The 26,780-nt window shown below is 55.0% G+C and overlaps 1 protein-coding gene across 3 annotated transcripts in view; it reads left to right on the top strand.

The window, feature by feature from the left end:
* The window catches only part of GREB1 (growth regulating estrogen receptor binding 1), a 92,332-nt gene that overhangs the window by 21,156 nt on the left and 44,396 nt on the right, over window positions 1–26,780 (top strand). For all 3 annotated transcript variants that reach the window (XM_004696039.2, XM_045286648.1, XM_045286649.1), the window contains exons 3-11: window positions 96–215; window positions 4,533–4,709; window positions 11,492–11,674; window positions 13,143–13,286; window positions 15,554–15,682; window positions 18,396–18,509; window positions 19,140–19,283; window positions 20,200–20,385; window positions 22,956–23,306. In XM_004696039.2, coding sequence (XP_004696096.1) covers window positions 96–215; window positions 4,533–4,709; window positions 11,492–11,674; window positions 13,143–13,286; window positions 15,554–15,682; window positions 18,396–18,509; window positions 19,140–19,283; window positions 20,200–20,385; window positions 22,956–23,306 — 1,548 coding nt within the window. The remainder of the gene's footprint in view (window positions 1–95; window positions 216–4,532; window positions 4,710–11,491; window positions 11,675–13,142; window positions 13,287–15,553; window positions 15,683–18,395; window positions 18,510–19,139; window positions 19,284–20,199; window positions 20,386–22,955; window positions 23,307–26,780) is intronic.

Here is a 26,780-nt window from a genome sequence, read left to right as displayed (position 1 = left end):
TGGTCCCCAGGTGGGAAAAATGTTCTGGAGGAAACGTCCAGGCCTTGGGATTGTACTTGCCTGCCTAACGCATCCCTTTTCTTCCCCGTGTCTAGCTGGAAGCCGAGTGGACAATGAGGAAGAGGAGGAAGAGGGAGAAGGAGGGTTGGAATCAAGTAGTCCCCCAAATTCCTACCAGATGCACCCTGCACCGGAAGGTTGCTGCACCACTGACGGTAAGATGCTGCTGACCTCTTGGGTGGCCTGACCTGCCCAGCTGCCCAGCATCTAATGGCCAGGCCGGGGTCTGCTGCGGCTGAGAAGGGCCCCTGTTGGCTGTCCCCTGAGGTCTGTGACACAACCCCTCAGCTGTATTTGAGCAACCTTAACTTTGCAAATGGCTTGGGATCCAAAAATTCATCCTTAGACCTTGGCTGTTGCAAAGCAAAAATGTTACTCTGAGGACTAAGGTGTGCCTGACCCAAACCTCGGTCTCTTCAATCGGTCACCTGTGCCTGTGAAAGTTGGACATGGAATAAGGATGTCTGACGAGAAACCGGCGCAATTGAACTACGGTTTTGGCTAAGTACCATATAGAAAGTATCACAGACCGCCAAAAAGAGAAAGTAGTTCTATCTTGGCAGAAGTACAGCCAGAATGCACCTTAGAGGCAAGGGTGGTGAGGCTTTATCTCACATATTTTGGACATGTTATCGGGAGAGACGGGTGGAGAAGGACTTCATGCTTGGTTACGTGGAGGGCAGCAAAAAGAGAGGAGGCCCTCAGCAGGGTGGAGGGCCCAGTGGCTAGCTAAACCCGTGGGCTCCATCACAGAGCAGTAGTGAGGCGGGCGCAGGACTGGGCAGGGTTTTGTGCTGCTGGACACGCCCCGGGGTCGCTAGGAGATGGAACCAACTCCCCCCAACCCCTTTGTTGTTGCTTGAAAACTGGAATACATCTTCCCAACTCGGGCCCACTTTCACAGGGCCTTAACTCATACCTGATGAGAAGGGATACCCTTCTGTATTTGTTAGTACTTAAGTGCTTAGCAAGCTTATCTCTGGAATTCTGTGGAGTCAGCTATAGGATGCCCCGTTTGGTGAGGAACTGAGGCTTGACCTTGGTAAGTAAGGTGACAGTTGAGTCGAATTATATGAACTTTTGCTCTGGAGTCCGGGAAGAAACACACACATACACACACACACACACACACACACACACACCACACACACACACACTGCTGTTGAGTCAATTTTGATTCATTGCGGCCCTCTAGGACAGAAGAAAACTGCCCCTGTTTGCTTCTGAGGTGGTCAGTCTTTACGGGAACAGAAAGCACCCTTTCTCCTGTTGGTGGCTGGTGAGTTCCAACTCCTGGCCTTATCATTAGCAACCCAAGTCGCAACCCATCCTGTCGCCAGGACTCCTGGGCCCAGGGAGAGTTGGTATCAATGCCTGGCTTTGGCACCCACACTCTGGGCACACTCCCTGAGTGTTCGTCCCTCCGTCTGTCCTGTCACCATGCTAGTCAAGAGGTGTCATTATTTAGGTCTGTTAATTAAAGACATTCTTGTGTCCCTTCCCCCCCCCCAGCTCCACTCTTGAAACACAAAGACAAAAGGTACAGAAGATCCGCTCAGTGGGGGAGGCATATAGGTGAGCGGATACCTTGCAGACAGCGCAGTAAGTGCTAGGGGAGGATGGGTAACCAGTGGAAAACCTCCTCGTGATGTAGACTGAGGGGTTTGGGGAAGGCTTTCTGGAGAACATGGACCTTCATCTGGATTTTATAGGATTAGGAAAGAGTTAGCCAAGAGAGGAGTCAGAGAAGCCAAGATATTCCAGACAGGAAGTGGAATGTGCAAAAGTGCAGAGGGATGAGACTATCTCCCATCTGAGGATTCTGAACAGTCCACTAAGGCAGGGGCCTGCCTCCAGGAGGTGGCATGGCCGTCCCAGGAGACTGTGGAGGACCCATGAGCCCCGCTGGGGCCTGGGCTTGAGCCTGCGCCGGGGAGGCTCTCAGCCCTCACCTGTGCTGCGTGAATGCAGTGACGGAGAAATCAGCACCGTGGCCCTTGACAAGGTAGGGCTGCTAGCGTGCCACGAGGCTACCGAGGATGTCGGGGGCGCTGATGGTCAGCCTACCCCAATCCACTGCCCCCTAGCTGATTCTGACGCAGAGTGCCCCTCTAGGCCAGGGTCAGAGTGTCCCCCTGGGGTTTCCAACACTGGATCTTCGAGGAAGCAGCCAGCCACATCTTCTCCCAAGGAGCAGCTGTGGGGTTCGACTGTGGACCTTGCTTAACCCATGCCAACACTGCTGCTAGGTGCCACGTGTCAGTTCAAGAGATTACAGCACTGCCCTGTCCGGTGCCATCCTCCCAGTTGTCCTTACGTCAGAGCCCATCGATGCAGCCACTCTGTCCACTCTGTCAATCCATCTTGTTGAAGGGCTTCCTCTTTCACTGCCCCTCTGCTTTACCAAGCAGGATGTCATATTTCAGGGGCTGGTCTCTCCCGACAGCATGCGCAAAGACAACATGAGACGAAGTTTCGCCTTTCCTGTCTCTAGGGAGCGCTCTAGCTGTACTTCTTCCACGACGGATCTGGTTGTTATTTGTCAGTGCACGGTACTTCTAATAGTCTCTGCCAACACCATCATTCAAATGCGTTGATTCTTCGTTTTTCTTATTCAGTGTCTGACTTTCATATGCACGTGGGGTGATTGAAAATACCAGGGGCTTAGGTCCAGGTGCACCTTCATCCTCAAATAGCATCCTGGCTTTTCAACACTTTAAAAAGGAGTCTTGAGTAGCAGGTTGACCCAGTGCACTGCACATTCCCTTTGATCTCTTGATCGCTGCTTCCCTGAGCATTGATTGTGGCTCTGAGCAAGACCAAAAAACAAAAACAAAAAACCTTGACAGCTTCACCCCTTTTCTCCATTTACCAGGACGTTACCTATTGGTCTGGTTGTTAGGATTTGGGTTTTCTTGACGCTGAATTGTCATCTCCTGCTGCTGGGGATCTTGTATGGTCATGAGTGATTTTTCAGACGCTCTCCTAGTATACGTGGCAGACACTGTGCTAAAGAGCAGCCCCCACACCATGGCAGCACGGCACCCTGGGAAGGGCTCTGGATGGGGAATGAGAAGGGCAGCCAGGTGCTCATTCTCAACCCAGAGCGTTTGCTTCGCTTCCCGAGAGGATGCAGGAGGGGCTGACCGAGGCTGCAAGTCAGACGGGGGTGCTTCCTCGGTCCGTCTCTTAGCAGCTTTGAGCAAATTTAATATATATATATATATATATTGCGCCTCGGTTTCCATATCCTTAAATTGAGGACAAGCATACTTTCCCAAAGTTAATTAAAATGAGAGCTTCGCAGAGCTTGTCTCAGCCCAGTGCCCGACACCCAGTAGGTGCGGGGCTCGTGCCTGTTGACTCCCTGCCCCACAGGCTAACCTTCCTCCTGCCCTCCTCCTAGGGGCAGGTACAAGAGGTTGCCTGAAGTACACCGCAAACCAGAAAGCAATAGGCACACAGCAGAACAATCTTTTAAAAAGTCCATGGGGTGTTTTGTGGGGTGGGGGCGGGGGAGTAGCTGGAGTTATCTGGCCTCCATTACTTCCCATATCTCAGTTGGTAGCCAGAGATGGGCAGGGCATTGATGGGGCCTAATGTGCCCAGGAGCTGGCTAGAAAAAACTCCTAGACAAGGTTTACTGAATAAATTGTAGTCCTCTCCCTCTTCCAGTCTTCTCTCCCTCCCCAGCGAGTTTTTGCAGCATCGCAAATCACTGGAGGAAGAAGTCTATTTAAAAGGGTCCTAGGCTTAAAAGGGAATGGTATCCACATTTCACCGTGCCCACTGGTCTCTGGTCCCCTCTCAAGACAATAGATGACTAGCTTCTTATTCCCTGAGCTTTGATGGCAGGGGCTCTGGGGGTGCAGTGGGTTACTGCTTGGACTGTTAGCCATGAGGTCAGCGGTTTGAACCCAGCAGCTGCTCTGGAGGAGAAAGATGAGGCTTTCTGCTGCCATCATGGTTTACAGACTCGGAAACCCCCAGGGGCAGTTCTGTTCCTTCCTACAGGGACACGATGAGTGGGCATCGGCTCCGTGGCAATGAGTGTATTGAGTTGAGTGCATGCGTGACTGAGTGCATGCGTGACTCTTGACCTTTGCCTATTTCTCAGCTGCCAAAAGAATGCAGGATATTAGGAAAACAACCCAAATCATGTGCAATTTCTTCTAAGGTTTTTCTTATATGCAGTTTAATGTGCCCTACTCTGTTTATAATACCCCCCGGCCCCTTGACCTTCATTTGCATATGAATCCATGTTATAGGATGACACTGACGGGCATACACATCATCGCCCTGCGTGTGCTCCGCCTCGTGCATACCCGGTGAGCAGTTGGCCCTCAGAGTGGGTGGTCAGGTATGCGGCACCTCAGACAGGCGTGTCCCTGGCAGCCTGAGAACATTTGCTCCCTTTGCCCCCAGGCACAGCTGTTCTGGGGCTGTCACTGACCAGTGTGCCCTCCCTCCAGGGTTCTGCCAGGCGGGGAAGGACCTGCGCCTGGTCTCCATGTCCAATGAGCACCTGGACGTCCCTGCAGGCTTCCTCCTCGTGGGGGCCAAGTCGCCCAGCCTGCCGGACCATCTCTTGGTGTGTGCTGTCGACAAGAGGTTCTTGCCAGACGATAATGGCCACAATGCGCTTCTGGGTAAGTCCCTGCTCCGCCCGTCCCCATGGCTCCATCTGCACAGTGGGCCTGGGAGGATGGGGAGTCCCGGTGCACATGGCTAAGGAGCTTGGCCACTAAAAGAAAGGTTCATGGCTCAATTCCATCGGAGGTCCCTCAGAACAAGGGTTTAGCGACCCACTGAAAAACCCAGCCCTGGAAAACCCTGTGGGGCAGTTTTACTCTGACCCTCATGGGCCACCCTAGTCAAGGGTCGGCAGCCCCGGTTTGGTTGGAGTTGGCAGTGGCACGGAGGTCCCAGGTGGGCAGGTGGGCTGCCTCTGAGACCTGTCTGTCAGTGGGTCACAGGTCTGTCTACGTCTTTTTTTGGCAGAAAAGATAATTTTTTAAAATTAAGACATACACAGTATGAACTCATATTTTTAATCATTAGAGCAACAGACATAAAAACCCGGCACCAAATTGCTATGTAAGTAAGTTTCTAAATTCTGACTCTGGACCACTGTTATCCCAAGCCAGAATGTGTAGCTGCCTGCCTGGCCTTGGCTATGGCCCCCGATTTGGGCAGCCCCAGTTTCCCTAGAGCACTGGTTCTTGGCCTTCCTCATGCCAAGACCCTTGATTGCAGTTCCTCATGTGGTGACCCCCAACCATAAAATTATTTTTGTTGCTACTTTATAACTGTCATTTTGCTACTGTTATGAAACATAATGTAAATATCTGGTATGCAGGATGTATTTTCGTTGTTACTAATTGAACATAATTAAACATAATTAAAGCATAGCAATTCATCACACAATATGTAATTATACATTGTGAAATATTTAAGTGTTTTCCGATGGTCTTAGGTGGTCCCTGTGAAAGGGGCTTTTGACCCCCAAAGGGGTCTCGACCCACAGGTTGAGAAGCGCTGCCCTCGAGCCATGTGATGGTTGACCAGGATTCATCCTGAAAGGTTACACTGACTCACCCCCCTCTGGCCTCCCAGTCCCTGCTCTCCTTAGATTTTAAGGCTCCAGACTACATACACATGTGATCTGAGGCCACAGATGGGGGAGTCAGGGGTTTTATTTTGCCAACAGATGATCTGCACTAGAAGTGGCCTATTTCCAAAATTCTGTCCCTGCCCGCATTTTGGAAAGGCAGAGGAGAGCCAATGGACGAGGTGATGGCCTGCCTGGACCCCGTCCCCCAGCTAGCATGCTGTCCCTCATGCATTTTCTCCGTCAGACCTTTACTACGTGCCTTACCCGTTGTGAATAGTAGGATGTGAACCTTGTTCTAGAAAACCACCGGGCACACGATCAAAAAATAAGGCGGGGGGCCTGTTCCTGGGTCCCGGAAGTCTGTAGGGTAACCTCGTTCCATTCTCGTCTCTGGTTTACATCATGACCGCTGTTGGTGTTAGGTCCCTCTGTGCGAATCGGCTCTGACCCATAGCCACCCCATGCACAGCTGAGTGAAACATTGCCCGGGCCCGCACCATCCTCACAATTGTTCCTCAGCCTGAGCCCGTTGCTGCAGCCATCGTGTCCTCTGTCTTACGGGAGAGCCTTCCTCTTTTTCGGGGGCCCTCCAAGGGGGGGTCATGATTAACAGTCTCTAGAGGTGGTCATTAGTATCCAATTTGTTCAGATGGCCTTGGACTGGTTTAAGCACTTCCTTAAGGGCAGGTGAGTAAAAGAGACGTCCCAGGATTCACACTCAGGCGTCTCCAGGGGACTCCTTTCCTGGCTGCGCTCACAGCGGGGAAGCCGTCTCTCCTGCCGGTGACTGGCGTCACTAGTCTCCTATCTTTTGAACGGTCACTGGCTGGAGCCCAGGCGTCAGTGCAGAGGTGAGCTGTGCCTCCAAACATTTGTCAGCGGACACTGGCTGAGCCCCCTGCGCCAGGGCAGGTCCCAGGCGCAGGCTGAGACTCACACCTCTGACCGCAGTCGTGTGTGACCTGGGTCTTGACATCGTCCTCCTTACAGCGGCAGGGACATCCACGAGTATCCAGCTCTCCTGCCACGTGGCCCCGCTCGGTGACTGGGTCTGGCCTGGCGTGTCCTTGGGTGGTGACGTGGTAGGCAGAAGGGCGGGCAGAATGCGGCTGTCTCAGAGGCACATGCCGCCTTCATTGCAGAAACGCCTGTGGCGCTGAGAGCTGATGGGAAACACCTCCGGGCTTCAAAACTGCTCTGCAAGGTCGCATTTTCTTCCCCGTTCTCCACGTGTCCCAACGTCTGAGCTTCAGCTTCATGCTCGGTGCAGCCTCAGAGGCAGCAGGGCAGGCAAGGCGCAGGCAGCAGGCACTTTCACGGGTGAGGCTTCTGTGGTGCGTGCGGGGCTGCGAGGAGGTTGTGGGGACTGACCAGAGGAGAGGAAGAGGGCGGTGGGGAGATGAAGCCCCTGTGTCACGCAGCGATGCTGCCTGGAGGTGCGACCACAGCCCTGGGACAGTGACAGGGAGAAAAAGTCTCAGCCAACTGGCTGGTGGGGGCCGCGCTATGAGTGTGGCCTGCCTTGTTCTCCCACGCCCTGGCGGGTCTCTGATCTGCCCGCGTCTGGGCGCTCCCTGAGCTCCTGGCTCAGGGGCTGTGCAGGGATTGTGAGGGTCCTAAATCCAGGCGGTTCTGCGGAATCGCCAGTCCCTTCACCGCCAGCTTCAGCTTGGAGAGGAAGTAGCAGCTTTGTTAATTGCTTGCCAAGAAGCCCCCTGGGATGGGTCATAAGGGCCAGTGGGTAGTAACCGCAGCTTTCTTCCCTTACAACCACTGGAGGCTCTCCGCTCGCACACTCAGCGCCATGTGGGTTTCCTGCAATTAACCCTGATAGCAGGCTGCACGGGGCATGCTGGTCCCTCCGGTGACCCATGAAACGGGGGCTGGGGAATGTCTTGGGGGAAGCAAGGGATTTGTGTCCTTGATTCCTCTTCCCAGAGAGAAAGCCGGGCCCGTCTGCCTCGGGGATGGTTCCAAGGCACAGCGGGCTCTTGCGGGAGAACTATCCCTGGGCTTTCCCTAGGCGGCTGTCCGTACCAAGGCAGGGTGCCAGGTCTGCTTCCCCAGCAGCTGCGGTGGGTTTGAGACACCAGCCTTTTGGTTGACAGCCGACTGCTTAATCCTTTGTGTGGTCCAGGAAAGTGCCAAGCCGCTCTACCTTGTAGCACCTGGGGTTGATGTGATACCTTGTAACACGGGCTGACAATCTTATCTTGTAGCACCTAGGGTTGCTGGTCTACCTTATAGCACAGTGGTTCTCAACCCTCCTAATGCCGCGTTTAATACAGTTCCTCATGTGGTGGTGACCCCCCCCCCAACCATAAAATTATTTTCATTGCTACTTCATCACTGTCATTTTGCTACTGTGATGAATCGGGCGATCGACCCCTGTAAAAGGTTTGTTCGATCCCCCAAATGGGTCGCAACCTACAGTTGCAAATTGCTGCACCTGGAGTTGATGATCTACCTTGTACCACCTGGGCTTGCCATGAGTAGGAGTTGGCTTGAAGACAGTGGGTTTGCTTTGGGCTTCAGCCCACTCTCAATAATTTATCTGGAAGGAAGGCTGGCTTTTGTGACTTCGAATCCACTGAGAGGGTTTGTCTGAAAGAGCCCCAAGAGTCAGATGTGGGTGTAGGCTCTCATTGTTGCTGGTGTGTTTTCCCATGGAAATTCATCTCCACTCGCTGATAACCCACATACAAGAGAAGACGTGGTTAGCCAGAAGCTTAGTTTTTTAGACAGGGATGAAGGGGGCACGGAACTCCTCAGGCAGTTAATTCAGGATCCCAGCCAGGTAGAGGTGGCCTGATGGTTCAGTCCCGCATGGGCAGGTCGTCTCCCGGCATGGAGCCCCCAGCCAGGGTGCCCCCTATCACCTCCCACGCTGTCTGAGGATGAACCTTCACCTCGGTCTGCCTCCGACTCTGCCTGCCACGTCGCCCTTTGCCGGCTTGTTCACACTTCATGCACGCGGCCCAAGCAACCTGCAGAGGAGCCGGTGGACCCGGAGCCCTACCTCCAGTGAATCAGTCGGTCAGGTCTCTGCTTTAGTTGTGATGGAGCCCAAACACCCGAGGGATGGGTGGTCACGATGGACATATTCCCCCTCTCATTTGTTCCTAAGCCATGTTTACCCCCAACCACCGTGCTGTGACAGCCACTGCTGTTGGCGAGCTGATACCAACTCAGAGCGACCCTGCACGACCGAGTAGAGTCTGCTCCCTTGGGGGTGGGGTGAGGGGTGTTGTTTCCCAAGGCTGTGAATATTCTCAAACACAGATGGCCTCCCTGTCCTCCCGAGGAGCAGCTGGTGGATTTGAACCATCAGTCTGGGGTTTAACCCATGGTGCTCGGAGGTTTGTGCTTGTTTCCAAGGTCTCTTGGGAGGAGTATTGAAAAGACAGGGGAAATAGAGCGAGTTTTTATAACACAGATGCTTTATTCCCCAGTGGGGGTGTTTGCAGCTGCCACTACCTGATGTTCTCTTGAACATACCTGAGTTGCTCGGAGGCAACCCTCTGGCTGTGCCTGGGATCTTCGGGCCTCGAGGTCTACGCAGTGTGGGCTGCCTCACTCAGCCTCCACAGAGTGCCCATTGGTCGCCTTGCCTTTAGACCATGGGCTCACACAAATACTCAACAAGCCTAGCCCCCTCGTGCTAGGTCATGAACTTTAGACCAGTCAACCCGCTCTCGACTTCTCCTCTTTTCCCTGTAAACCAAGTCCATAGGTGTCAGTAGCCAAACTCAACCCGTCTCTTTATTGCTGAATTTCTCCCCAATAAGTAGATCCAGGTGGTCACCCAGCAAGCATTTCAGACACCCCACAGGCTTCCTTTAATATTCAGTCCCAGAGAGGAGTTTTCTTCATGGTTCCAGATTTTTTCCAGCTTCTGACAAAGACCACTGGTTCCTGAGTACTCCAAAGCACTGGGTGGGACATATCTTTTCAAAGCTTTCTTTGCAGGTATGGCCTAAACACATCTAGAGATCACATTTTCATGGCTGAAAGCAAGTGGACTTCCAAGCTTTTTATTTTCATACTTCCCATATTTTCCCCAGAAACAACCGAGTAAACAGTGTGGCTTTATCTGACCTCTGGCGAGCCAAAGAAGTAAAACTACCACGAGGCAAAAGTCAACCTCTCCCTCTTATGATTTGTTTCTCCAGGACCCCACTTCTGGTACCGTAATGTGTTAGTCTGGGTAGACTAGAGAAACAAATCCACAGCAACTCGCATGTGGATAAGAGAGTTCTATATAAAGAGGACATTAAGAAAGCATCCCAACCCAGTGCTGTCCAAGCCCATGAGTCCAACATTAGACACTGATCCACAAAGTCCTCCGCCATCTCACAAAACACACGCAATGACACTGACTGCAGGAGCAAAGCCGAGTCAGTGAGTGTGTAAGCATCTCAGCGCTGGCAGGGGTCTCCACACGGCTGCTCCAGCACCCAGGTCTGCATCGGGGTAGGTCCATGTGGCGTCTCCTCGGGGATGTCTTGCAGGAAGTGAGCCTTGCCAGCTGAAGCTGGGAACTGGCTAAGGCAGGTGCACTCTGGTCTGACCAACAGAAAGCAAGAGACCCCAGAACTAGAAAGGCGGGGATCACTGAGCCATTTATCTCTCCGCCCTTCAGTTAAGCCCACAAGTGTTTATCGGCCAGGTTGGCACAACAAACCTTAACTATCTCAATGGCCTTTGGAAACTTGTCAGCCAAGAAATAGGATAAGATAGATCAGTCTCAATTTCTCAGGCTTCAGGGTCTCCCCTTGGACCTACAGGAACCAGGCATACCAGTGTCCAGGCCAGACCTTCAGGAAGGCCCTGTGGAGCTAGTGAGCCCAGATAAGAACAGTTACCTGTCATCTTATTTCACCTGCCCTAATTCGTCATTCTGATGAGTACGTTATGAGTCGGCATGGCAGCTGATAAAGGTCGCATGCTCTCTGTCCATAGTTCAGATGAGGTGGGTTTCGTCATGGTCCTCCCACCCCCACTCGGGCAACCCGCCCAGAGGCCCAGGGGGTTGGCAGCCTTGATTAGCCTTCAGAAGGGACATTCAACCCCAGGTGGCAGGAAACTGAGATGGAGAGGTAGCCACGCTCTGGGCTGCAGGCTATAAGCTCCTAGGATTCAATTGGCAGCGTCCCAGCCACAAACAAAGAGGAGGCATTTGAATGATGGTGTTGATGAAAAACATTGAGAGATCGTGGACTGCCAGAAGAACAAACAACTGTATCTTGGAAGAAGGGAGCCAGAATCCTCCCTAGAGTCTCGCGAACTGTGGACCCGTCCTCAGGAGGGACCAGTCCCTGGGAAAGGGATGGCATGCTTGGGGAAGTGCAGGGTCAGCCCGAAAGAGGGCGGTTCTCAAGGATCAGGGCTGGCAGAGTGGCCGTGACCCTGGCTCGCCATCTCACCCTGGAGGACAGTGTGGGTCCGGGCAACACTTTGTCGGAGCCAACTGGACGGCCCTAGCCTACCAGCAACGACGGCAGCTCTGCCTGTAGCTGCACGCCGGGGACCTCGCTTGGTGTCCTGTCAGCAGCTCGTGAGGCCGGTTGTAGGCCTTCAGGGTGGAGTTTCAGATAGGTACGCGGTTTCCCGTGAGTCCGAACCCGCAGGCCTGCTCGCTGTAGAGACGGGAGGTTTGTGTCACAAAGGGAAGAGCGACCACGACACTAACCGGATGTGGTGGCTCCTGTTCTGCCCATCATTCCGCGTTTGGAGATGGCCCTGACGGTAAATTGGTGTGGCGAGGCTTGTGTCCCCAGTCACGGCTGGACACTGCTGATCTGTTTCCTCCTGCAGGCTTCTCTGGCAACTGTGTGGGCTGTGGGAAGAAAGGCTTCTGCTACTTCACGGAGTTCTCCAACCACATAAACCTTAAACTGACCACCCAGCCCAAGAAGCAGAAACACCTGAAGTTCTACCTGGTCCGCAACGCGCACGGAACCCTAACCAAAGGACCTCTGATTTGTTGGAAAGGCTCAGGTGAGCCTCCCTGTCTGCCAGGTGGAGGGTGCGTGGCCTCCCAGCCCCGTGGGGAGAGTCCGTTCTCCAGACAACGGGCAGGCCTGTGAAAGGAGCAGCCTTATTTTGTATTCCGTGGATTTTAGCTAGTTCCTAGCAGCTGGCTGATGGCATGGGGCATTTTTAAAAAATGACAGAGACTCGTGTTTTAGGAGCTTCAAGGAGCAAGGGTAAACAACAGCGAAATGAGAATCCCTTTGAGGACAATAGCGTCACACTTTGCTGTGTCTCCTGGTGGCACATTTTCCATCCAGGGTGATTTTTCTGCCCCGGGGACATGTGCTATGTCTTGGGACATTTTGGAGTTGTCACCACTGGTGGCGGTAGGGGCAATACTGCCACTGGCCTCTAGAGACTACAGGCTGGAGCTGCTGCTGCATCCTACAAGGCACAGAGAGGATGGCCACCCTCCCACAGTAGACTTAATCCAGCCCAGGCGCCTGCAGTCCTGAGGTTGGGGAGCTCTGATTTAGAGGAAGCTTGCGTTGAATGCTGCCCCCGAGTCCTGCTGAGTAGCGGCAGAAAGACCAGTTCACATCTCTGGTTTCCGAAGAAGTGACTGGGCTGGAGAGAGCTCTGTGGAGCTCCGGAGAGAGCAATCTCCCTTGCGTGAGACCCCCTTTCAGTCCGCTGTGGGAAGACAATAGGGAAGGGCGGCTAGATTTCAGAGAGGACTTGGTTTGGGCTACACCCGTGTGAAGGGTGCGTCTTGGTCAGACTTCTCAGTGAGATGGCGAGGAGTCATCTTGTGTCCCTCCGGGGCCTGTTTTTGTGGATCTGGGCACCTGCAGTCCTCCCGCCCTGGGCCCCAGGAGTAAAAGGGAGGGGCTACAGGAGTGGGTAGCTTTCCTCATCTGCCTTTCCTGCCCTGTCTTTATCCCCTACTCTATTCAGTAATTATTTATTGAGCTCTTACTAAGGGTTGGACGTTTGCTTGGCTGAGGGATCCTCTTGGGTGGGGTGGTGGTGGGGTGTTTAATAGTCTTTGATCCCTTGATGTGCCCAAGAACTTAACAGGTCGGACACACCTGAGAATCTTTCTGACTGACGGGATGAATCACAAGGCAGAGCCTGCTGGCTCTGCCTTTGCCTTTGCGCCATATTCTGCCCCTTTCCTGAATTCTGAAGGCAGAGATGGAGTGATGGCTCAGGGCAGTTTGTTTTTCGTTCTTACAAGTGCCCCCCACTGATCCAACTCCTGACAGTCAGATGGTGTCTGAGGTAGATTTTCCTCAGGCCACCATTACAGGGATGTCCATTCTCTTCCGTCCCCTGGCGACCCTGGACCAAAGACTAGGATTGTACTGGCACCTTGTGTGGCCACCCATGTCCCTCTTGGCCCTGAAGGGCAAATCCCAGCTTAGGAAATCATCTCGTGGCCACTAGGGAATCATGAACTGATTTTCACACATGTATCGTTCCTCCTTAGAGTTCAGGAGCCGGCAAGCCCCTGCCAGCACGTGCTCTGGCTCCCTTTTCCCACCTCTGGAGAACGCCGGGCCCCTGGTGACCTTCTTGAATGAGCCCATCCTGGCAGCCAACGCGATGGTGGTGGCGGGAGCGCAGCAGGCAGGTGAGGTGACGCTGCAGGTGGTGCGATCAGACAGCCTGCAGCAGGAGTCAGGGCTCCATTTACGCCGTTATTCTCTCCACTGCCCTTACGTTTCTCCTGGGGCTCGTAGTCACTTCCAACATCATGCTGTACGAATCCCGCATTCCTCTCTGACACCGGATGCGGTCTCCTTGATTGGGGGTGGGGGCACATACTGGCCCTCTCTGCATGCCCACAGCATGCAATTCGTGACCTGTATGGCGGTTCCTCTGCCCACCTGAGTCTGAATCGGGTTGCTGGACTAGGCGGCTAGCATGCCTGAAGCACCTCATCTCTCCGTGTGGATCTCATGTTACCCTGGGAACCCGCAGGGTTCACGCACCCCATTTTGATGACTGGGGAAATCGAGGCTCCTAAAGGTGGGCTATTTGCACAGGATCTCATGGACATTGAGTGGCGGAGCCAAGAGTCGGCATCCGGGACATCTTGCTAATCTCCCAAATGCCACTAATCTTGGCATGCCACTGATTAGCATGTTGGCTGATAGCTGTTGTCACCGAAGATACCAGCCTTCTTAAGGATGTAGGAAGGCCGATGGTGGTTGTCATTACTGCCCAAGGCATCTGTGGAGCGTTGACCCTGACACTGGGAGCCAGCATGCCCATGCATCACAAACCACAAACAACAGGCTGGCACCAGTCTTGGGGCGCTGCTGCCCACCCCCCCCAAGCACGCACCCCCCTTCCTGTGGTGTGTACTGTGGTGTGCCTGGGCTGGGGGCTGAGCTCGGGCACCCTCGCATGCCTTGCAGGGTGTGAGGTCCAGCACTGCTGCCTCCTAGCAGAGTGACCCGGGCAGCTCACTCTTAACCCCTCGAATCTCCTTCCTGGAGCGTAACGTTGGAGAAAGGAACCTTTCTGTCTCAATTGGAGGGTGCCTGGGAGAATTCAGTAAGATGCAGCGATCACATTAGAACCACAGCACTGTTCTGTGTGTGTTATTTCTCTCCACTGCCCCCACCGTGACTGGGCTCTGAGTTAGTGCTGCACACACTCTCTCCTCACTCACGGACGTGGCTCTGCTCCATGGCGGAGGGGGTTCTGGAGAATCGGCATTGTGTGAATTGGGGTGACTGCACCCTGTCACACACTGGCGATGTCGTTCCATCACTGCAATCCCCTGGGCGCCATGGCCCAGCCAGCCAATGCCTGGCCTTGGTCCCCACGCCCCGCGCCCCTCACCCCTCCACGCGCGTGACATCCAGATGGTGGCATTCCTGTGCAGACTGGATGGAGAGCAGATCTTTTACTCTGGTCTTCAATGTAAAATGCTGGGTTAGAGAGCGTTCGTAGCGAGGATAAGGGGAATCGTTACGCCCATTTTACGGATGAGAAAAATGAGGCACCGGGAGCTGACATGGCTAGAACGTGACCGAGCTGGATTCAAGCCCTGGCAGTCTGGCTTCAGGCACACGCTCCTAAACCCCCCCGCCCCCGCAGCACCGCCTTACCTGTGGGGAAAGGTTTTGTGCTGCCCCAACTCTACCTGACCGACTGTGGCCTTCTCGCCCCCGCAGCGGCATCAGGCCTCAGACAACAGAAACCATGCTTGTCCCCATTTGTCCCTAGACCTGGGACCCGCAGGCCCTAGGACCAGCCCAGAGCTTGAACGCTGTCAACGGGGGATGGCTTTCTTGGGCACATTTTTCTCACAAGAGGGACTCTTATTGTGGCCAATAGTCGTGAGTGGACTTCACAAAACTCATGGAAAAGACCCATTTTGTTTTCCATGAAGTTCGTGAAGTCCCCTTGTATGTTAAAAAGAAAAAAATGCTATTTCAGCAGGACCCGTGTGTAGAGAATTCTGTGACATGATGTTCCTCGTCATCCGTGACCACTCCTAAACCATCCCTGAGCAGAAGCGCAGTGTCCCTTAAACACTCTGTGTCTTCTCTCCTTTCGGGGGCGCTGTGGTAAAACCCATGCTCTCGGGAGCCAAAGACAAGGCAGAACTGTTCCAGGTCCCGTCCTGGGATTCGGGGAGCCTCCCTGGCTGCCCTTCATGCCCCTCCGAACCTTCTTCCATGCGGACCGTGCTCACTGGAGAGAGTGTGTGGGTGTGCATGCATTTTCTCACTGAGGCGGGTCTCCGGTCGGCTGCAGGAACTCTGACCTCCCAATGGGACTTGCCAGTGAATAGCTAGTTTGACAAACTGGAGGCAAAAGCCTTTCCTCCTGGTCTGACCCACAGAGCTTCCCTGGGAACTTATTCTGTTCTCTTTCTTCCAGGACCAGCCTCTGATCACCCCTCACTAGCGGCAGCGGTGGGGCCCGCAGTTTTCAACGGCAGAGATTCCCCAAAGCAACAGCAGTCGGTGAAGACCAGCCTGGTGTCTCTGCCCAGGCCCTCGGCATTAGGTAGTGTACCTGCCTTGTCCTCCTGTGCCAAGGCCATGGAGGAGAGCCGGGGAGCCCACAGGCTCGGCCTGCTAAGCTTGCTGGAGTTGGGGGCTGCCTGCAGTGGGAGCCTGACAGGCCAGCAGACGCCTCTCTAGTACATGGGTCTGTGCCCAGACCCGTGTTAGCTGCAGGGGAGGCCATGACGTCCTCAAGGAGGCACAGGTAGGCGTTGCGTGTGGCATGAAGCAGGGGTTCTGCTCAGTCGGGGGCAGAGGCACTGTGCCACTGGGGGCTGTGCGGGCAGAGGGCTGCCGTGTGCTGCAGAAGGAGGGACCGCGTGCTGTTCAGGGGCGAACGCAGGATTCAGAATCTCATCTTCATGACGCTGAGGGGTCTTGGACAAGTCTCTGGTTTTCTGATCCGGGAGGTCGCTAGGAGGCTCGAGGGACAGATGCTTGGATGTAGCGGGCAGACACCTTGGAAAGTGGCACCCTGCACTGTTATGTCACCCTCAGAGTCAGCAGTGCTTGGGAAGGCATCCACGCGGAGCACGTACCTGAGCTGTGGCTCAGAAGGGGAGAATTCCTCTCTGTCTTCTTTTATCCTGACCACAAAACCGGATTTTAGGATGAGAGCCGTGTCCCCCCCACCTCGGAACAGCCCTTTCAAAATCATTGTGTCCAACACTCTGTTTTTCCAGTGGGGAAAATGGAAGCCCTGAGAGGCAGGGCCAAGGCCCAGGACCCCGTCTCCCCTGCCTTCCTGTGATGTTGGGGACCCTCCCTCCTGAACATGGGATAGTGTCCCAGCTCTTAGCTGAAGGAGCGCACACGTCTTCTGAGTCGGATCTGAGGCTGAAACTAACCCCGAAGCACAGGGAGCTGCAGGCAGGCCCTCCCATTCTTGATTCTTTCCCCTACGGCCTGGGCTTTAGGAGCCCCGCTGGTGCAGTGGGTTCTGAGTTGGGCTACTAACTGTAAGGTCAGCAGTTTGAAACCACCTGCTGCTCCATGGGAGAAAAAGGAGGCTTCCCACTCCTGTAAAGAGTGACAGCCCAGAAGCTCACAGGGCAGTTGTACCCTGCCCTGTAGGGTCACTGTGGGTCAGAATGGACTCGTGGCAGGGAGGGAGGGAGAGGTGCCCAGGGCGGTGAGCCTCTGGAGATGGGATGGGAGGCCCCTGCCTTAGCACCCTCCTCCTTCCTGTGAGCTGTGGCAAAGCAGCGCCCATCCCTCACCCCAGAGCAGTGGGTGGGAGAAGCCGCCTTCCCTCAGGCCCGGACACTGTCACATGTGGCTCTGCAGAGCTTGCTGGGGACGCTCATTCTCAAGTTAAAGGGATGAGCTGTGCTTGCTGTGCTCTGTGCAGGGGTGTGGGCAGTACCTCCTTAACTGCTGTTCACCCGCCCCCCCCCCCCAACTTAGAGTGACCCCACGCGGGGTAGACAGAAGTGCTGACGGGCTCCGCCCTGTCCTCTGATTGGTCATGGACAGGGCCAATGTGCCCCGTGGGGTATGTGCTCACTGATTTTGCAAGTGGATCCCCAAGCCTCTCTTTCTAGTCCATCTTAGTGTGGAAGCTTCTCTGAAGCCCACTCCGTATTGTAGCAACGTGCAGGCCCCCACTAACAGGTGGGTGTGGCTGCCCTTGAAGGGGCCCGGGCCAGGAATTGAAGCTGGGTGCCCTGCATGGAGCCACTCATCCACAGCCTCCTGACCTCCCACCTCGTTCCTGAACCTCCTTCCCGGTTATGTCTGACCATACCTGCGCCCATCTGTTCATTCCCTGCCCTCTTCTCCCCCTGACCACACTGCTCCCAGATGTATTTCTGATAGGGTGCCTGACAGAGCCCTGCTAAAGAAAAATGGTTCTAAACGACTCTGTGGACCCTGTGGGCGTCTTCCGTCCATCAGAGCCTCTAGTGCAGTGTTGAGGTCATGGGGATACTTGGGCCCTAACCAGATGCTGGGCTTCTGATTGAGCTGCAGTGGGCTGGGGTCCCAGGCAGATACTTAATAAAGCTTCCCCAGCCAGTTTACTGTACAGCCAGGACTGACCCACAGCTCAAAACTATAGGAGAAATTATACGTCGGGTGGGTCAAAAAGCATAACGCTAATCAGTCCTTGATGTTTTGATTAACCCCCGAAACTAGCTGAAGTCGCAAGCATAATGTTCATGTAGAGAGCATGGAGGGTGACTCATCGGCACTGGGCCCCCTATCTCCTGGAGTCTCATCTAAAATTAGCTTTCAAGGGCTGCTCAGGGAGGGGAGCACAGGTGGGCCAATACTGACGTCTAGTGGCGAAACTGTGGCAGTGCATACGGAGAATGGGGTTTCCGCCGTTGAAGACCTGGTGCTTAGAAATGAGATGAGACTGTAGAGAGCAGGGGTGGTGATGGTGGTGGCGTGGTCAGCGGGAACTAGGTACTGCACTGTGTGCCTCACCTGCGTTCTCTGTAGTCCTCACGGAGCACCTCTCAAAGTAGGCCTGCTGCTCCGCTTCTGAAGACGCAGCGTGGAAGGCCCGCAGGTAGAGCTTGGGCACACACCCAGTCTGGGGATGAGATGCATGTTTTCAATACGCCAGGCGATTCACGCCACACTCAGAATCCCTTGGCGAGCTGTGAGCTGTGGATGACATGGATGCAGTGTTGTCCAATGGAGGAGAACATGCTTTAGAGACCTGCCTTCCTCGAGACGGCCTAATCTGTGCTCTGCACGTTGTCTAGGTATCTTACCAACCTCCGGGCCCCCCAAAAAACGCCACAAAGGGTGGTCTCCAGAATCTCCATCAGCTACGGATGGTGGCTGCCCCCAGGGCGGCGGGAACAGAGCTAAGTATGGTAAGTGACCCCAGCTTTGCCAGCACCCCTGGCTCAGGTGCTGGTGGTGGCGGTGGGCGATGGTTGTGGTTGGTTGGTGGTGGTGGTGGAAAGTAGTGGTGTAATAGTGGTGGTAATGTTTGTGTGGTGGTAGTGGTAGTAATGGTTGAATTGTATGGTGGTGGTAGTAATGGTTGACTTGTGTGGTGGTAGTGGTGGTAATGGTTGGGTGGTCTTGGTTGTGGTGGTGGTAGTGATGGTTGGGTGGTGGTGGTGTCTTGGTTAGTTGGCTGGTAAGGGTGTTTCTAGGGACACTAGCTAGCTACAGTATAGCCAAAGGAAGGTTCTTAGCATGGTCTATGAGCCTGTGCATAGTAGTGGGTTCCCTGGTCCTAGTGGACTTTGGAAAGGGGCTCAAGGCAGGAGTGCTGACAAGGAGGAGGCTGGCCCAGGTGGTGAGGAAGGGTGAACGGAGTGAGCCTAAGGGTTTCTTTGGCCGGTATGCTGGTTTTCTGGTCCCAAGACGCTGGTGCTCCCACGAGCAGGACCTGGGTCACTGTTAGCCGACATGGGAGTGGCTGTCGTTGAAAGCTCTGCTACGGACGATGTCTTGTCCGCTGTCTCTCACTAACCCTCTTGGCGTGCCCCTAGAGACTGCGGGCATGTCCTGCATGCCCCAGGTTGGCTTGGTGGGACCCGCTTCAGCCACCTTTCCTGTTGTGGCCTCCGGAGAACCAGTGTCCGTTCCCAACAACTTACTGAAGATCTGCAAGGCCAGGCCCGTGATATTTAAAGGCAAGTGCAGCTGTTGGGGGGTGGGAGGCGGCTGGAGGAGAGCCTGAAAGACATCCAAGAGAAGCAGGGGACACATGGGACATTGTTCAGAGGACAACCTAAAACTCTTTCCAGGGTAACGAGAGAGCAGCAGAGTAGAACAAGCCTCTAGTTGGCCCCTGGCCAGCTGCCCAGAAGGCTAGGGCTTGCTAATAGTCTTCCCCTGTGGCCCAGAGTGAAACGATCTATCTTCTTCATTTGCTCTTTCATTCCTGCACCGGACTTCCCTGAGCCCTCCCAAGGGGCAGGCGCGGTGTGAATGGGGCACCAGGCACTTGGCAATGGGTAACTCACAGCCTTTTGCTTCAAGGAGTTTCTGATCTGGTGGTCTGCCCTAAGTATTTTCTGACTAGGAGATGGCTCAGAAACCCTTCAGAACTCTCTGGGGCCCGTTCTAGCCTGTCTTGTAGGTTTGCTCTTAGCTGGCACCAATTTGTCGGCGGTAGGTGGGTACCTGCTTGGAGTCAGGGAGCCAGCCTCGGGCAGGCAGTCCCGGGTGAGCACAGATCCAGATGTGGAACACACGCGCCAGCGTGTTCCACGATCAGTGCCAAAGGGCTCCAACCAGCCGTGCCTCTGGCGTGAGAGAAGTCACTCCTCCCTGGCCTCCGCTCTGTCCATTGGTGAACAAGGCGATCGGACCAAGGAACAGGCACATGCTAGAGGTGACTGCCCCTCCTGGTAGAACAGGAGTGTGGAGCAGGAGCAGGCACGCTAGATTGGCAACAGCTGGAAGGCAGCCGTCTCCTGGGAAAGGACACTGCAGGGGTCCTGGCTGCAGCCTGCCCATCTGATTTAGTGACCCACAGGTGTGGGGGTCACGTGGCTGTGCACAAGGCCAGCTGCCAAGCCGCCACCGCTGCTGCTTCCTCTGTAGGCCATGGGAACTTCCCTTACCTCTGCGGGAACCTGAGTGACGTTGTCATAAGCCCTCTCCTGTACACGTGCTATCAGAATTCCCAGTCCATCTCGAGAGCCTACGAGCAGTACGGGGCGTCCACCGTACAGCCCATCTCGGAAGAGATGCAGCTTTTGCTGACCGTCTACTATCTCGTCCAGCTTGGTGAGTCTCTGCCCCGTTCCCGGCGACCGCTGGTAGTGACCACAAAAGGTGAGACCTACCGAGCGCCTTTCCAACTGACCCTCAAGGTGATTCTGAACGCATGCATGTCCACTGGGGCTGTGGGAGATGCGCTGTAAGGGGACTGGCCACACCTGCCTTCCATGGGCGTTCCAAACCTAACCCCCTGCCATCGAGCCCATGCCGACTCACAGCGACCCCGTAGGGCTGGGGGAACTGCCCCTGTGGGTTTCAAGACCCTCACTGTAGGTGGCTAAACGCCCCGTGTCTCTTACGAGAAGCTGGTGGTTTCCAACTGCTAACCTTGGGGATTACAGCCCGACGTCTAACCACTCTACCTCCAGGGCTCCCCTTCCTCCAGTGTACACAGATATAGAGTCACGCATCCTTATGAAGTGATGCAGGGGTCACCACACGGAGGAGGGGCTGGGGAAGGGCCCCAAACTGGTCATCCTGTGGGGCGAGTTTGTTGAAGAGCTTGTTCCACCGCCTCGTCGGCACCAACAGTGTGGCAAGGAGTCACACCAGTGAGGCGTGTGAGCGAGGCCACGCTGGGGTGTGCCAGTGCGGTGGACTAATGGGCGAGCAGGGAAGGGCGGAGGAGGCAGGGGCAGGGGGAGGTGTGTGCTGTAAGGCAGGCTGAGAGGGAGGGCCACAGGCTCTTGTAAAGAACGTGATCGGATTGGTTTTCTCTTCGCTATTCTTCTTTCTTTTTTTCAAATCATCTTACTGGGGTTCCTCCCCAGCTCTTACCACGATCACATTTGCACCTTTGCTGCCATCATCATTTTCAAAACATTCTCTTTCTACTTGAGCCCTTGGTTTCAGCTCAATCCCCCCCCCTTTTTCTTTCTTTTTAATCAGTTGTATTGGCACATAATTCACATATCATACGTCATTTTTCACTCTCAGAAAACCACGTTTGCCACGATGTGGGACCAGACCGCAGGGCAGGGCAGTTGCAGGACTGTGGCCCTTCTCTCTGTGAGAGGTGAAGGTGGCCCATTTGGGGTTTGAGGAGAGAGATCCCTGGGGTTTAAATTGGAGCTGCGGCTGATGGGGTGTGTGTTGAGGGAGCCGAAGGACACCAGGAGGAGGAGGATGGAGCCCAGGGAAGGCCCGGGGTTGTGTCTCGGCGTTCTTAAGCTTGAGACTCCCCCTGCAGTTGCAGGGGCTGTGTTGAGGATTTGAACAGCTGGATCCTCAGAGGGGCCGGGGACAGGGCTGAGGTCTGCTGGGAACACGGGTGTAGAGAGGATACACAAGGAAGCTGTGAAGTTGGGTGAGATCCCAGGTGTTAGTCTGGGTAGACTAGAGAAACAAATCCAAGGACACTCGTGTGTGAGAGAACTTTATGTCAAAGAGCAACTGTACATTAAGAAAACATCCCAGCCCAGTCCAGATCAAGTGCATTAAGTCCGATATTAGCCCATATGTCCAATGCCAATCTATAAATTCCTTTTCAGACTCGTGAGACACATGCAATGATGCTGAATGCAGGATGATCGATCACAGGCCAGTGGGTGGGAAGTCTTATGGATCCAGTGGCGGTGGGAGCATCTCAGCACTGGCCTGGGTCTCCACGTGGCTCCTCCAGTTCCCAGGGCACAGGGTCTATCAGCGTAGTGCCATGTGTCTTGTCAGTAGAGCATGTCTCAGGGAGTGAGCAGAGAGAGAGAGAGTGTCTCCTGCCTCCAAGGAGGAAATATAGGAGTTCCCAGAATTCTCAGGAGAAGGCCATGCCCACACAGAGGCCTCACTGCTTATATCTTGATTGACAGGCCAGACCCCACCCCTTCACTCATAATCCTCTCAAATTGACACCAGATTATGTAACTACCACACCAGGGGCGCGATTATGGATTGGGAAGAGTGCTAGGGTTTAAGGCCTGGGGACAAGGCAGCCCTGTGAGGTCACGAGGCCAGGAGGAGGAGGAGAGGGAGGGGGAGGGGGAGGAGCCAGGGCTGCAGGCTGGCAGGGTGCATAGTGAGGCAGGAAGGGTGCCTTTAGGGCTGCTGCTCAGGACGGTCAGGAATCTCTCCTCCTGCCCCTCCTCTCTCTGGAATAGTGGTTACATGTTGGGCTGCTAACCACAAGGTCAGTGGTTCGAAACCACTAGCTGCTCCTCAGGAGAGAAAAGGCTTTCTATTCCCCGAAAGGTCTCGGGAACCCATAAGGACAGCTGTACCCTGCCCTACAGGATCTGCTGTGATGGCACTTGAGGTTTTTTTTTTTCAGTTCCTTCCACAAGGAACGCTCTTGTCCACAACCTTTCCATGGTTAGGGTCCTCGCACCATTTGAGTTTTGATCCACACGTCACCCCGTAGGAAGTGTTTTGCCATCTGGACCCTTGAGCTCCCTCTCCTCTTTCCTGCATCTTGCCCTTTCCTGTGACTCCCAGGGGCCCCTCTGCCGTTTAACATTGCTCTTTGAAATCACGTGCACATGTTCCCCAGAGATGCCTGCCTGAGTATGTCTGACACCACCCGTGCCAGGCAAGTGGCACGGGGGCTGAAGCACTGTCTGTCCGTCTGTCTGCCCTGTTGGCAGCGGCGGACCAGGTGCCCCTGATGGAGGACCTGGAGCAGATCTTCATGCGCTCCTGGCGTGAGTCGCACCTGACCGAGATCCGCCAGTACCAACAGGGGCCGCCGCAGCCCTTCCCGCCAGCGCCCGGCGCCGCTGCACCCGTGACCTCGGCGCAGCTGCCCTGGCTGGCCGGCCTGGCCGCCAGCTCCTGCAATGACAGCGTGCACATCATCGAGTGCACCTACTCGCTGGCCGAGGGCCTCTCCGAGATGTTCCGGCTGCTCATCGAGGGCAAGCTGGCCAAGACCAACTACGTGGTCATCATCTGCGCCTGCCGCAGCTCGGCCATCGACTCCTGCATCGCCGTCACAGGTGAGTCCTGGGCCCGCCCCCTGGCTTTAGAGAAACCCAGCCGGAGTGATTTCTCCTTTTTACACCCCCCACCTCGGCCTTCTCAGCAAGGAGCCACGGGCCCTGGGCGCACACGGTGAATGGTACAGTGTGTCTCCTGTTTCAAATAGCAAGCTTACTGGTTCATAGGTCTTCCCTCAGGAATATGTGAGTTAAGTTTAGAGTCTGTGTCTGAAATGTTTCAAAAGCCAAGCCGGTTTCCATCCAGGGGCCTTTGGCTGACCCCAGAGGCCTGGCATGCTCCCTAGTCTAGCTCTGCTCCACAGGGTTGCGTTGGGGGAAGTAGATTGCCGGGCCTTTCTCCCAAGCAAGGCACCCCTGGATGGACTGCCACCTCCCACCTCTCGTTAGCCACTGAGGGCATTCACTGTGCGTGTCTTCCAGGGACTCCTGAGTCCCACCTCCTCTGTTCCCTTGGGCCCACCAGGCAGCTGGCCATCTGACTCTGGCCCTCAGTGGATCCAACTCTAAAGCCCAGATAAAAACCATACCTTACTGTGTCGTGCGGGCGAATGAGAGGATCAATTATAAAACCACAGCAAAGACCTGCATAACAATCACTGTTTGGGGTGCTGGGGAGACGGCGGTGGGCAGAATTCAGTTCTGGCTTTCCCAGGGCCCCTGTTTCAGAAGGGGAGGCAGAGCCACCATCAAGAAATGGGTAGTAAGTGTGATGGCAGAGTACAGCTCGGACAGAGGGAGAGCGATGGAGTCAGGGGACACACTTTGAAACGGGAGTCAGGGGACCCCCCTGTGACAAGCTGGTGTTGGCGCAGAAACCCAAGGCAAACGCGAAAGCAAGCCCCCGGGCAATGACTGTGCTCCCCAAGACTGGGCCCGGGCCGTGGGAACAGGGGAGACGGGGCAGACGAGCGCCCACGAGGGAGGAGGAGGGGAGACGGAAGTTTAGGAAGCCAGAGCAGGGTGTGGTTTGAGAATGGACCCCTTGTTCTGTCATTGGGGGTCATCGGGGACCCTGACCAAGTAGTTTCCTGGGGGGGGGGGGCCTTATTTGGGCTGGGTCAGGAGAGAGTCAGGGGAAGGGACAATACAGGCAACTGTTTATTGATTGATTGATCACTTTATGGGGGCTCTTAACGGAGCTTACAACACTCTACACATCCATGTATCAAGGACACTTGTACCTTTGTTGCCATCTCCATTTTCAAAACATTTTCTTTTTACTTGAACCCTTGGTATCAGCTCCTCTTTTTCACCTGCCTCCTCCACCCTCTCACCCTCGTGAATCCTTGATCAATTCTATATTAGTATTGTTATTTCCATATCTGACGCCGTCTGCGGTCTCCCTTCACCCACATTTCTGTTATTCGTCCACCTTGGCGGTGTGTGTGTGTGTGTGTGTGTGTGTTATATACCCATCATTGTGATTGGTTCCCTTTTTCTCCCCCTCCCCCTCTGTTTTGAAGCATTTAGCTCTAAAGGGAATGGAGACAGGAGAGTAATTGGAGGGGAACGGGAGCAGCCTCTCTGTTGGCTTGTTGAAGCGGAGAAGTCGAAGGGTGTTTCATTGTGGGACTGAAGCAGGAGGGTGGCAGACACTAGCTGATGGGGGGGGCGGGGGGAGGCCGAGTGCGGTGAGGAGGAGATGCACTGGAGGGGAGCGGTGAAGGGGGCCGGGGGTGTGAGGCCACACTCTACCGGCAAGGTGCTGGCTGGAGGCCCAGGGCTGGGCGTCTACATGAGCAGGGGCGCAGGTAGGCTGGTGGCAGGAGAAGATGCCCTGCTGTGTTCGGCCGCTCCTTGTCCTGGCCTTTTAAATAGGCAGCGGGGGAGTCACAGCGCTGCCAGACTGAGGCGTGAAGAGGGGCGTGAAGCAATTGTCTGGGAAGGTGACGGCGCATTGCCAAGAGAAGTGCCACGGGGGCACAGGGCGGCACTAAGGATTCGGAGCAACCTGGGTGGCCCATGCAGAGCGTGACTGGTTGCTGATCCCAAAGTTGGCCGTTCAAACTCAGCCAGCGGCTCTGGGGAGCAAAGGCCTAGAAACGACCTCTGTGAGGATTTCCAGGCCCCAGTCCCTCGGGGAGAGTTTTGCTGGGTCCTGGTCCTCCAAGGGGTTCCCCTGGATTGAGGGGTGGCTCGGGGGCAGCCAGCAAGAGTGCCTGCGGTCACTGGTGTGGCAGCTGTGTCTGCGGAGACAGCTGGGTGCCATCTCCGGCCATGCTCAGCAGTTTGAGCAGCTTGGCCGGTGGCAGTGGGGTCAGACTGCTGGGCGGGATGGACACGTGAGGTGTGGAAGACTGGGAGGGCGGCAGGGGTGTCTTGTAGAGGCATGGCTTTGAGAAGGGGAGTGGGACCCTTGGGGTTCGGTCTGAGAGGTGGCTGGCGTACAGATGAAGAAAGCAGGGGGATAAGCCAAACGCACTGCCCTGGGGTCCGTCCTCACTAATGGCCACCCTGCAGGACAAGGTGGAACTGTCCCTGTGGGTTTCCAAGAACAGAAGCTCTCGATGGGGGTAGCGAGCCCCGTCGTTCTTCCCCGGAGTGGCGGGGGTGGTTTCAAACTGGTGGCTTCGTGGTTAGCAGCCCAGTTTGTAACCGCTGCTAGGCCACCGGGGCTCCAGGAAGGGGTCTAGTTGGTGATCCGTGATGAAGATGCCGAGAGCGCCCTTGGCTGCAGGTGGATGGCGTGAAGTCGAGGCAAGGGATCACAGGACTTGAGCAGTGCTCTGTGGGCACTGGGTCCTTTCCTTGGGCGGTTTCAGTATTCCTCCGAGTTTTAGTCACGTGAAGTTCTGCGTTTGAAGGGCAGGATCTGATGCCACAGGAATGGAAGGCTCAAATATGTACCCCTGAAACAGCTAAGGAAATCGAGTGGTGAATACAACTTAGGGCCAATTCAGATTTTGCGTGCTGACGCCATGTGACTGAGGTCACAGACACCCTTCCTAGCCTGCAGCTGTAGCTCGTGGAGGCTCCTTCTTACTCTGGCGCAAGGGCACAGAATCACACCAGGAGGGGGGGGCTCAAGCCTCACGTATTGGCTTCTTCACACCCACTGCGTGCCCTCCAAAATATCTCTCTCTTTCTCTTTCATACACACACACACACACACACACACACACACACACACCCTGCAGACTACTCTTCCTGTGCAAGAGGATGGTGGACTGAGCAAGTGGGTCCTCGTGAGGTCTATCTCGAGTCCTTACTAGTGAGCTTGTGTAAGCCAACGAGCAATGAGCAGCTCCTTAAGGGAGAACCCAAAAAACCAGAGTAAATTCACTGTCGTTGCGTGCATTTTGGCTCCTACCGGCCTGTAGGACAGGCTAGTAACTTCCCCTGTGGGTTTCTGAGACTGTCACTCTTCTCAGGAGTAGAAAACCTCGTCTTGTTTCTACAGAGCAGCTGGTGGCTTTGAATCGCTGACTGTGCGGTTAGCAAGCAGCTCAAGGCTCTTACCCTCTAGGCTGC

The sequence above is a fragment of the Echinops telfairi genome, unplaced genomic scaffold, assembly GCF_000313985.2.
Source record: "Echinops telfairi isolate 266 unplaced genomic scaffold, ASM31398v2 ScPeMD7_9;HRSCAF=40, whole genome shotgun sequence".
NCBI classification, from domain to species: Eukaryota; Metazoa; Chordata; class Mammalia; order Afrosoricida; family Tenrecidae; genus Echinops; species Echinops telfairi.
This window is presented reverse-complemented; position numbering and strand designations above follow the sequence as displayed.